Source organism: Bactrocera latifrons, unplaced genomic scaffold (genome assembly GCF_001853355.1).
Source record: "Bactrocera latifrons isolate USDA-ARS-PBARC rearing strain unplaced genomic scaffold, ASM185335v1 scaffold_114, whole genome shotgun sequence".
Lineage (NCBI taxonomy): Eukaryota > Metazoa > Arthropoda > Insecta > Diptera > Tephritidae > Bactrocera > Bactrocera latifrons.
In genome coordinates, this window is record NW_017534564.1 from 608,834 (window position 1) to 621,737 (window position 12,904).

Below are 12,904 nucleotides of genomic sequence, written 5' to 3' on the forward strand. Positions count from 1 at the left end.
AAAAAAAACAAAAACAATTAATATAAATACTTTTTTTTTTTTGATAATAATATCGATATTTTTGTTTACCAGTGTCAACACTGCTCAGAAATATTTGCGACCCGAAGCATGCTTAAAACTCTTCTGTTGGTTGTCCAACCCGTGGTAATATTTGATTTTATAATAATTTTGTAATTCAAAATTTAAACAGGTGGCAAAATTTTTGTCTTAAAAAGAATATAACACCAGAATTAACTATTTAAATAACCGATCTTTAGTGTTCTTTATTTTAAAAATATTTTTTAATAGAAAATTTCAAACAAGTGGCAACTTTCCCCTTAGGAGGGGATGTTTCGCCTTCTCACTTTAGCTCGCCTTCAAACTGATGTTCTTAGGCTACCCAGAGGATACTTGGTCAAAGACCGGAAGTCGTGAGTTGCTTGAGTCATATGTAAAAGAATCGTTTCTGGCCACTTCCAAGTGAATGGCGATCAGAGAACTTTCCTCGCTTGCGTGAACTTCTACACATGACTCCATCCTTCTGTTGTTAACTCGGCTATAATCGCGTAAGCGGTGTCTACGCCAATGAAGAGGAAGAATTTAATGATTTAAAGTTTTTTCTCAAAATTGTTTGCCCTTTTTGGAGTAGTCTCATGAAAGTATATTCGATACAGTTTTACACTTTCCATGACATTTGTAATACAAAAATCGTTTTCGAAAATATTTGAATGAGCACCAAGATGTGTCAAAATGGTCTACAGTATGATAGAATTATTTTTCAGTGATAACAATTTTTGCTGCGAAACAGTGTTTGGTCTTCATAAAAACATAAATACAAACATAGAATGGTGTTTGGACGGGTTAAAGGATAATTTTTGCCTCGTAAAACCCTTATTTATATTTATTATTTACTATTAAACTGCAAACGTTCCAAGAAACTAGAGCAATCGAACATTGAAATCAGTTTTTCTTAATGTTCCGTTTTTAATCAAACCATTGGGTGGTCTTTTCCGAAAATGCATTGAAGAAAGTTCCATTATTGTAAATATTTTATTTAATTAATAACACTTCTATCAAATTTCAACAATACAAACACCAAAGTCCGCTCGCTTTACCCCAAAACGCCATAAACCACTACATTTTCTATTCATTGCTCGTACCGCCACTATACGCTACTCACCCTGTATGCGATATTGCCAAACCGAAAATGCCTGTTTAGTATATTTTTATAGAATTTTACTCGCATGCATACACACACACACAACCAAATAACACACAAAAACTAGAACCATTAATTTTGTTCGTGTACCGCTCCACCAGCCCTTCACCCCACAAAAACTGTAAGCATATGTGTGTGTGTATGGGGAAACCGACGCTCAAAAAACCATTCAAATTTCACTCGCACTTCTATTTCCGTGGCGGGCTGCTCGCAGCGACAGCGTACTCACAGCGCGCCATATTCTTCCACTTCGAACTTTGCTGCCTTTCCGCTCATTTTAGCACACCAAACCAAGCGAATGCCCAACAAGCATACCAAAATATGTACAATTAGCTACAAACAAAAGCCAGCAAATAATGTTAGAAAGCAAAACACAAAACAAAAAAAAAACAACAGCAATAAATATTATTAATGTTGAGAGCGCTTCGGAAACATTACGCGCACATAGAATTCAGTTTAATACAACGACTCTCCGTGACGTGCGAGCATGCACGGGTGAGCTAACGAACGTGCGCTGTAGCCGCAAAAGAGCAAACGAAGCCAGAAAAGTTTTCAAAAATCCTATTTTTTTCACTGCGCCTACTCGGTGGTTTTCGAAAATAAATCGAGTGAAAAATTTTGTAATTTCTCTACGCGTTATGTGAATTTTCAGTAGCGGCAGCGAAGCGCTGTTATGAAATCTGCTGCTATCAATGTATATGTATCTGTGTGAGTGTGCCGAATACCAAAAACAAATTGTAAAAGTTTTTTTAAGGCATATCCAAAATTCTGTTTTTCGAAACCTAAAAGACAGCGCGCCAACAGACAAACGCTACTTCTGTGTGACATTTAGGGAAACAGTGCGCGTGCCCAATGTCTCTTGGGCCACCACCGTCCACCACGGCGAATAACCGTTGACGCTGCGCTCAGCGCTCGCCGGTTGGTGCTACTTTGTTGAACATTTAGTGGGGATCACTCAGTATTTTCCTAGACCTACAGTCGAACAGAATGAGTCGACGATTTTCGACAACCGAAACGAATAGCAAAAAGAAGAAGAACAAGCAGCACATTCAACAGCAATAATAGCAGCAACAAACGAATTAGCGGAAATTTTGAAATACGCAATACGAATTTCAATTAATTGAGCAAACTTTTTCATACGCAACTAACAACTTTCCTTTAAACTGAACAAACATACATAACTATACATGTAGATACATTTTTTGTTTTTGTCTATCCTGGTTACGCGACCTTAGTCACCACAAAAAGCGCTAAAAATCCCCGCAAAGCAAAAAACTAAAAAAAAAAAAAACGAGAACGTGCGCGGTTAACCTAATTATCATAGTAGTGGTAGAGAACGGAGACATTTGTAAGCACAAGGCATATACTTGAGTCACGGACCGCCTAGAAGTAAGTAGACAATCAAACGTGATCGATGAGCGATCGTGTTGAGCAAGAGACAACAAGTGCAATAAAATCTATATAATTGAATTGGAGATAACATGCCAAATTATCGCCAGAAAAATAAGAGAAATAAAAATAAAAATCGACAGAAAAATCAGCAACAGCAGCAACAACAGCAAGAAAATAAAAACCAAAACTCGCAACAACCAGAAATTCGACAAACCGATCAAAACCGGCAGCCGACCAATAATCAAGACAATCAAAGTCAGGGTCAAAGCAGACGTGAGCAATCTAATCAACAGCAGCAACAAAAACAACCCACAACACCGCCGCAATCACCAAAATCCCCCACACCAACTGCCACCCAAACCACACCGGTTGCTTCGGAAGACGAGCCGCGAGCAGCTACTTCACCACAGCAGCAGCCGTCGAGCTCAGAAGATGCGCGAGAAGTGGACTCGGACGCCCCTGCTGTTGCGCTCAATCAGTGCCATAATTTAAATTCGAACGAACCCACAAGCAGTCACCAAACGTTCACAACTGCAGTTGAATGTGAAGAGTGCAATCGTGTGGAAGATGCAGACGCACAACTTTCGAACTTAGATAATAAGGAAGCGACACACATTGACATAGCGCGCATTGAGGGGATAGTGGGTGCCGAGTGCGACAGTGCAGTGCAGAAATCCACGATGGGCAATAAAGATTCGAAAGCATACATTACAAGCGATGATGATGCTGCAACAACAGCGACGACCGCAACAATGACAGCTTCAACTGATTTGTGCGGCATGAGTAGACCAGATCGCACCATAGCCGGTGCAAGAGAGTTGGACGAGCTGCACACGGCAGCGCCGAAAACGCAAATGGCAAAGGTGATTGTGCATAGAATAGTGCGCGAGACAACAAGTGAGGGGGGCGAAAATGAGCAGCACATTGGAGACATTGACAAGGTCGAACAAGTGGCGAGTGTTAGTGAGAAATTGACAAGTGAGAAGACGGATGAGCTTAAAGTGGAAGTGACGGATGAGCAGAAAGCACAAGTGACGGCGACTGATGGACAAATTGAAGGGTTTGCACAGCAAAAGCAAGCGCAAAGTACAGCGAAGGAGGTCGAGAAAATGATGGAGACACAACAACCTAAAGTGATTGTGCACAAAATCGAGCAGAAGCAGGGAGAGCGGAAGAAAGCAGATCAACCGGATTCAGAGCCGAAAGTTATATTGCACGCTATACAGCAAGAAGAAGACGAACTAACTGTTAAACAGCAATTAGAAACTTTAGATGCACAAACAACTAGCCAGACGCCGCAATCAAATGCCGGGGCAAAGGTGATCGTGCATAAGATCGCACAGCCACCAAACGATAATGCAGGTGTTAGCCAATTACAGCAAGATGAAGCCGGTAATTCAAGAGAGGCAGTGACGAAATCGGCTTGCGTTAGCCACAAAGGTAGGCCCGAACAAAATGATGACTCAAAAGTCATTATACATCATATACAACTCGAATCCACATCACCCATTAACTATCGCGTTGACTCGCCTGACACTGACAGCCCCACGTCGCAATTGTACCGCAGCAAAAAGGCACAGTTACTCAATAAAAGTATTGTGCAAATACAAGAGCTGAGCGACGAAAGCTCCAGCGAATATAACGACAATCCGCCTGTGATAAGTGAAGCCGAATCGGAGACCGAGTCTACGGCTGGCGCTTGCGCTTTAGACTATGTACAAGCTGTGCGCACACTCTCTCCTGATAGCGAGGACAGCCACGATATTTCGCGCAAACCACCAGCCATTCCAAGTCAGGAGCAACAAGATCTGAAACAGCGACGAGCACAAAAGCGTGTGGCGCTCGAAACACATTTCCTGCCACAATTACTGAGCCCACGTTATCTGGATAGCATTATGGAAGAGAACAGTGATATGAGCGATGCGCGCAGCGATTGCTCCGACAACCCACTGATGACCACGCACTCCGGCGACGATTTGCATGATGCATCCGCGTCGAAAGTGCGTAAAGCCAATGAAGTCTTCCCGCGCAGCAACTTGGATTTCACGCGACGGCATGCGAAAAAACAGCTTGGTGCACTGCCAAAGAAATCATTACCCATACGCGAAGAGCCTGTTGCTATGGTGGTTGCGACCAAATTGATCGATAACGCAATAACGCCTGCACAGGAATGCTGTACGCGCTTGTCCAGCGAGCACACGCCCGAATCGGAAGCAGCTGAAGTGATATATTTGAGTAGTTCGGCATCGAGTAGCCTGTCCGATCTGATGGAGCTCGACGCGGAGGGTGACGGCGATGATGAGTGCGGCAACAGTAGTCGCTCAACAATCGATCTCGACACGGACGCAAGGGAAATCATAACACGACCGGGCAGCGAGGAGTGCGCGGCGACAGCAAGTGATAGTCGCGAGAGTACACCTGTTAATCAGGCATCAACAAAACTGTCAGAAAATAATGAAACGCAAAAAATTCACACAAATAACAATAACAGTGCGAGTGGTTGGGTAGAACAAGCAGCGCCAGCGGCAGCCGCTGTTAATGGCACAAATATTGACACAGCCAAGATCACTAATCCCATTGAGCACAGAATATTTGAGAATTTGAAAAGTTTGCAAATGCTGGCAGAGCCAAGTGCAGAGCGCATACTCTCCAACAGCAATGGCAGTGGCGAAACAAAAGCAAGCACAACAAAAACAAGCATAAGTAAGCGCACAATAACCACACATAGCGAGTCGGAAACGGAGACGGAGACGAGTTCAGAGACAATAACGGAGAGGTGTGAATATTTGCGCAGCTCGAGCAGCAGCGGTAACGGCAGCGGCAGCAGCAGTCTCACTAGCAGTCTTGATGCTAAATATCCGCCAGCCATAATTGCGACTAGTGATAGTTTAAACGTTGACCCAGCAGTGCTGCTTAAAAATATTGAATTGGAAATGAATAGCGTGCGCGATATATTAAACTCGCATACAATCGAGACAACGCCGACAATGTGCGGGAATCAGCATGTCTCCGATTCGCGTACTTCGTGTGAATTGAAAAATATTGATAAATTTAATGTTTCGCCCTCACCACCACCCATACCACCACCACCCACCAGTGCTAGTGCTATTGATTTTCATAGTGATTTTACAGGTTTTCAAACACAGTCAGCACCACAACCACCACCACCAATACCCGCGCGTGCCCCACAAGACAACACCTTCAACTCTACAACGACACTTACAACAGAACAGAAGAGTCCACAAACGCAAACAACAAATACACTCTTCCCTAACACCCATAACGCTTTGACCACACTATCCTTGCTGTCGCGTCAAGAGTCCGCCGAGTCCCATTGCTCCGACAGCACACAACACAGTCAGTGCACAGCCATCAATGTTGGCTCGCGCCCCTCCACCGATCATGAGTTAACGCCACCACTGACTGCAATCTCACCCATTTCAGATGCGCAACAGCAACGTCAGTACACCGAATGGAAATATGAAGGAAATAGTGACAGTGACGCCAACGCGCGTGGTCAGCAAAACGATTTAGAATTGCCGAGCGCCCAACAAAAGGATGCCGCAATTAAAAAGTTACGTCTCTTATGCACCGAAACATTGGCTTCCATGCCATATGGCGAGCAGGTACTGGTAGAGCTGGCCACTGTAGCACAGAATATAGGTGAATTGCAAGCGAAGGCACCAACACAAACGCCTGCAGTGGAGAAGAGTTCTGCGCTGCCACAAGGAACAACACACGCAACGAACATGCCATACCCGTTACCCCAATTACCGCACATAAGCGAATTGCAATTGTCGATTGCTGCTGACGAGCGTACGCCCACAACACCCGGTGAACCGAAGCGCGCACAGGCGTCACACAGCGCCACCTCCTCACATACGACTACTACCCACAATGTGGCGATCACACAGCGCAGCGATCCAGTAGGCGCATCGCGTGATCTCACCGCCGCCTCTGCAAAATTATTGCATTCGCCACCACTACCACCAGTGTCAGTGCCACCTGCGCGCTACAGCGATGCGCCTTGGCTGGGCGTGCCAACAGCAGCCGATCCCAATGTGCTGGTCTGTCTATCGCCCGCGCAACAACAGGCTGGCGCCCAACAAACGCCACAACCCGATCAACTTTTGGATGCGCATCAAAAGTTTCTGGAGCGACGTGGCTATCATGAATATACCGACGAACAGGTGAAATCGCTTAATGCTGAATTGCAGCAGGAGGAGCAACAGATCTTGAAGACGGCAGCGTACATGAAGAAATTACGTAAAAGCCTGACACCACCACCGCCGCCCGTGCCACCACCACCAGTGCCAGCGAAGAATGCCGAAACGGCAGCGAAGGCACAAAATCAGGCAAGAATAGCAGCCGCATCGTCTTCGCATGTGAGCAGCGACCACAGCCAACGCTTTTATGACGTAATACAAGATAGAAATGCTAATGAGCAAATAGCAGGCACTTTCGCGAATGGAGAACAGCAGCGCCAGCAGATACAAGCGAATCAGTCAGAACAAAAGCGCTTACTAACGCTAATACAGAACACTGACGCGCCAGCTGATGCTGTTGCTGTTTCGGTAGATGGCTCATCATCAACAACATCTTCGGCACACCAACAGACATCATCACTTGAAAATAACTCAAGGCGAACGAGTGCCACTGACGCCGCTGCCGCTACAGCTGCTGCACAGGGTGGCGTGACAGCATTCGCCGGAAAACAGCCAACAGCCAGCGCCGATACACGCCAGTATTCAAACGCAAACGCGTCCGAATCAACCAGCATTAGTAGAGTGTCCGACTTTTACGCAGCTAATAATTACACAAAGAACAGTTTCCCAACAACAACAAAAACAACATCAACGTCCTCCGTCAATATGCAAGGTGTCGAGAGTGAATTGGCCAAAATGTTCCCATCCATGGGCTCCAGCGATATTTTCGACAGCAACCGTAAACGCTTCTCCAACATTGAATCGTCCACTGCATCGAAAGATGGCGCTTATTGCGCTCAGCTGCAGAGCACGCTACCCAAACGGTACTCCAATATAGAGACGCACTCCTACGAGGCGAAGAAGCGCATGGAAAATGGTCAGGTGGTCTATGACTACAGTGATTCACGCCACGAGCGTCAGTCAGATGGTGACAAGTCCTTGGAGAGTGCATCCACGCCGTCTTTGTTGCAATTCCCCGTCAGAGAGCCAGCCAAAGAATATCTGCAGTACCCGGTGGCTGGCGATGGCGTGTCAAGTAGAAGCGGAAATAGTGAAATTATGTCAGCAATAAAATTAAACACAACAGAAAGTGCAAAAACTAACGTAGAAACAAAAGAACAAACCAACGGCATAAACATGACAAATTTCGTACACCCTGCCGCCACTTCAAACGCCACCACTATTTCTACCACAACGACAACACGGCACAACCCCACCGATCGCACGTTTGGCACAACGGCTACAACAACGGAGACCACAATAAAAGAAGAACATATTAAAAATAGTCAAGAGTTTGGTAGTAGCACGGCACGGCCACAAGCCTCAAGTGGCGGTGGCGATAGCGGCAATGCTTATGAAGAATTTAGGCAACGTGCCAAAGCAGCGGCTGATGGCGGCGCGCTCGGTGCTTTCAGTGGTCAGACGCCAGCCACCGCGCCACCGCTTGGCCAAGGCAATAGTAAGCATTCCGCTTTCAATTTTCAACATGACAAACTGTTCAAGGACTTTGAGACGTTGTCGCAACAATTACACATGGAGCTCGAAGAGGGTAAGGCGCAACGGCAACAACGCGAGAAGTCTGCATCACTTTTCGATCTCAATCGTTCGCAGTGGAATTTCAAGGACCATTTCGATGAGCTGAAGCAACAACGTCATCAGCACATGCAAGAGTTGGAGCGGGAAATTGAGCGTTCGATGCGTTCGCGTCAATTGAAGGGTTGGGCTAATGGCGGTGCGCAAAACATCACGACCACGAAGGCACCCTCCGCTGGTCGTACCTATGAAATACCAATAGAAATTGAAACTAACGGTGCTTACAACAACGCACATGCAAATGATTTTGCGCGCAAAAGTGACAGAAGTTCAGCACCCAGAGAAATAACACAGCCGCGCGCCTACAATATACCCATAGTAATGGAAAATGGAGACGCGCCAATGCCACCACCACCTCCTGCAGACTATGATACGGTGGATGATGCGTCACGTTTCAGGCGCGCCGAGTCGATGTTTAACCTCTCCGAGAATACGAGACGCGCTCAACCGCAGACATATGCCACCTACGAACGTCCGAAATCAGCCGCTGCGGATGATTGGGCGCGTTATGCAAGTGACTTTGGTTCGTCGGAAAATATTACACGTCCTTTCGCACGTGAAGTGGAGATCTGCTATCAGCGTCAGCGACCGCGCACCATACGCGCGCCACGCCTTAGCGCCTCCACCAACGATCTCTCGTCATATACGCACAGCTATGACAATTACAACGCTTACAATGCGCGTCGCTTGCATGCGCCTATGTTGCAACCAGTGGCACAACAACAACGTCCACATCACGGCAGTTGCTACTCAGTGCTGGAACGTGATCCCAACCCCACTTATATAAGCACAACAACGCGACGCGGTGTCTCGCCAGCACCTGTTTCACCTAAGTCACATGCGGCGGCACAGGAACCGCTGTACAGTACACATGCGCCTGAGCGACAGCGTCGCGCCTCACTACCGCGTGAGATACAAGAGAAGCAACTGAAATATATCAGTAGCAAAGAAGAAGAGCTGCGCATGGAATTCGAGCGTTTGCAAAACGAGCGACGCCGTCTGATGGATGAACTAAATACGCCACCAGCGCCGACGCTGCAAATGCCACAACACCCAATGCGTGACATATACCGACCAGTGCCAAAGTTGCCCACACTCACTGAAGATGAAGTGTTCCGCCAGCAAATGGCTGAAGAATGGCTGAGCAAAGTGGCGGAACGCGAGGAGCGTCGTCTACAGAAGATCATCAAAATCTCTAAAGTCAATGAGACGCAGCAAGGACAACAACCGCCTGTGCCGCCACATCCCAAAACCGATATTAGCGATGAGTTCCTCAAGCGCGTGCAGGAGCGACGCACGAAACTGGCTATGCCAGCTGACAGCGATTGGGAGAGTGGCGCCGAGTCACAGCCGGTCAAAGCAGGACACGCGAGTGAGAGTGATGCCGAAGTGCCGCCTGTGAAAGTGATCGAGGGCAAATCGGAGGCGGATTTGCGTGAATTACCGCGTCACCTACGCGAATTCGCACGCTTCTCAAATCACAATGAAGAGAAAATCGATGGTGGTCATCGGGTGGTGCATCAGGAGGAGGAGCGTCGCCAAGAGGCGAATGGTAATTCTATGAGTAGTGCATTAAAGAAATCGTCTGTGGTGAAAACTGTGAAAATTGCAAGACCGGAAATCGTAACAAATACTAGCCAACGTGTGGCGCCACCGCCAGTAAGTGTGCAAAAACAGCCGCAACCGCGACAACAACCACAACAAGGGCATAGCCGTCCAACAAGCGGCGGAGAAACGGGTGAGTGCATGCGCAGTGTGAACGCTCCTACATTAGAAACTATTCGTAAAACATTTGCTTCAGCTTCTAGTACTACTACTACCAACTCCTCCACCATAACCAAGTCCAACTCAAATTCCTCGAACGCTACCGATACAATCGATACTACTACCAGTGCTACTACAACAAGCAATAATGTTGTTGCAAACGGTAATACAATCGACTCAAATGATTCCACTCCAACCTTACCCGCTCTAATTGGTGCTGGTAGCTTTTTGGGTACTGCGATCGTTGTCGGCATGTCGATTTGGAGCGCTTTTAACTAAATATGAATTTGATCAGCAAATTAGCAAGCGTAGCGTGTGTGTCTTTTTGGTTTTGTAGAATAAATAAATTTTCGAAAAAATTAAATTGCAAAGAAAATATGAGAAAAAAATTAGTAGCGCAGTATAACGGCAAAACAACAGTGACCTTGAGAAATGTCGCATGAGCTTTCATGCTTCTTACAATAAGTCATAAATTTTTGTTATGGCGTCTTAAATTTGAGAGGAATATAATATTCAAAGAAACACGATTTTAAATATTCTTTATCATTTTATGACATTGCTAGGGGTGCCAGACATTAAAAAAACCATTGAAATAAATTAAATATTTGTTTTTAATACTAAAATTTATTTTATGGACATCTAAACATTTAGAGAAATTGAAATAATGAGAAAATGGACCAAGAGCAACACTATTTTTTAATAAAAACCAAAATTTAATAATTTTTTTTTTATTAAAATATTTTTTTAAATAAATCATGATACATAGTACTGTTCTTACTTATTATTAAAGTATATATGGTACATTTACCAAGCAGATTTTTGCTAAGAGAAAATACATTTTTCAGAAATAATATATATACAAAATAGTTGCTGGAATTTGAAACTACTTTTTAACTATTATTTGGGTGAAATAAAAATAAATGTTTTCCAAACCAACCCAGTAAACTATTTACAATCAGAAGCCATCATCTGAGTGATAAATTAAAAAAAATATATATGATCAAAAATAGATCAAAAAATTACAAAAAGTATAACAAAAAAAATTTAAGAATGGTTACACAAAAATAAACACACAAAAAATTACACGGAAAAAAACTAAAACCTAGAAAGAAAAAAAATTATTTAAAATAAAAAAGTTATTTAAAAAAAAATACTTTCGACAAAAAAATTAAAATTATGATTTTAATATCATTAAGTTTTAAAACATTTTCGACAGCAATCATCTGAGCGATTAATTTAAAAAATTTCTCTGACAAGTTAAAGAAAAGAAACAATTAGAAAATCAAACTAAGACTTAGATAAGGAAAAAAAATAAATATTTTTTGAACAAAAAAATTTAGAAAAACTATAATATTTAAAATGTTTCCTTTGTTTTCATACATATAGACAATTTTAAAATCATTAACTTTTAAAAAACTTTCGGCAACGTTCATCTGTGCGATTAATTTAAATATATCTCAGATAAAAAAAATTATAATTTCTGAACTGCTCATAAAGAAAAAAATTTTTTTACAAATAATTTAGAAAAATAATTAAATATATATATATTTTTGTATGCCATACAGTGCTAAAAATTGTCAAAAGTCCAAGGAAAAAAAATTAAATACTTATMGCAAATATATTATGTAAAAAGAATTAAAAAATTATTAACTATTAAAAAACTTGCGTAATTTTCCAAAATTTTAATTTTGAAACAATTTCTTGTTAAGTTGAGGCCTTTCAGTGGACTTTGCCATTATACTGTGCTATTTTTTGTGTCAAATAAATCAAAAAAAAAACCACACGCCAAGCCTACATACGATCCGCAGCTGTATCGCCCTCATTTTCACCACGTTTTCATCCAGACATACCAAAAACATAAAACTAAACAAATTGAGGCTAAAACATATACATGTATATACAATATAATTGGTAATTAGGTTAACTCACACTTTCGAGTACTTAAATGTTTCATAAACATCTCTTCTCTCTACAAAAAATCGAAAAACTTCTGTGAACTATCTGCTTTATGTAACTACATAGCCACCATGTATGCATATGTGTATGTGAAATATCACACCAACCCACTTTCCTATCTAGCCACCACTGTAACTACTCTACGCATCGATAGCTCATCGGTAAACTGAAATATAACTACATCTGTGGTGCATTGTAAATAATTGTGCTTCTAAATTTTTACGTCAAAATCCACTTCGACCATCAACCATCTGGGAATATTGTATACATACTCGTACATATGTAGTTTTGCCTACCCAATTCACAAATTAGTTAATTTGTTCACAATAAATCGTTAATGTTTCTCTTCAATTGCTCGCTTTAGTCGACGCTGCTGAAACAGCGCCCTTTACAACAACACCACCATCACCACCAACCCATTCACCATTCTTTAGCAAGCTACCAGTATCGCCTTCCTTTGACGAGATGTTCGCCACGTCACCGTTCAAGAGCCGAATTTATGACGAATTCGAAAGATTTTGGCGTAGCTTTGACCATACCACATAGCCAAGCAGTTTTCTACACACCTATGTATATTGCAACAACAAATTAAAAAAATAAATAAATGCAACAGCATTTCGTGTGATTTGCAACTAGCAAGCCGAGTATTCCCGAACCCTGTGAATGAAACCCCGTATTGTGTAGCCTTAACTACTTACGTCTTATATACACCTACTACCACTACTACTACTACAATTACAACAACAAAAAAATTATTAAGCTATTTTTATTTTATATAAAATATTACTAAAATTTA

At 43.0% G+C, this 12,904-nt stretch overlaps 2 protein-coding genes across 23 annotated transcripts in view; both read left to right on the plus strand.

The window, feature by feature from the left end:
- LOC108975544 (sorbin and SH3 domain-containing protein 2) overlaps window positions 1–12,904 on the plus strand; it is an 83,575-nt gene that overhangs the window by 16,614 nt on the left and 54,057 nt on the right. For 9 of the 22 annotated variants that reach the window (XM_018944101.1, XM_018944123.1, XM_018944115.1 and 6 more), the window contains exon 1: window positions 1,663–10,126. The exons of 5 other annotated variants lie outside the window; for them this stretch is intronic. In XM_018944101.1, coding sequence (XP_018799646.1) covers window positions 2,680–10,126 — 7,447 coding nt within the window. In that variant the 5' untranslated portion in view covers window positions 1,663–2,679. Of the gene's footprint in view, window positions 1–1,662; window positions 10,127–12,904 lie in introns of those variants that run through there. 8 more of the 22 variants (XM_018944176.1, XM_018944193.1, XM_018944202.1 and 5 more) reach the window with 4 other exon arrangements.
- Window positions 10,135–12,904, plus strand: part of LOC108975676 (probable inactive serine/threonine-protein kinase slob2) — a gene marked incomplete in the record, with an annotated part of 3,126 nt that continues 356 nt past the window's right edge. Inside the window, 2 exon segments of the mRNA XM_018944362.1 lie at window positions 10,135–10,315; window positions 12,473–12,904. Of these exon segments, the coding sequence (XP_018799907.1) occupies window positions 10,135–10,315; window positions 12,473–12,654 (363 nt within the window).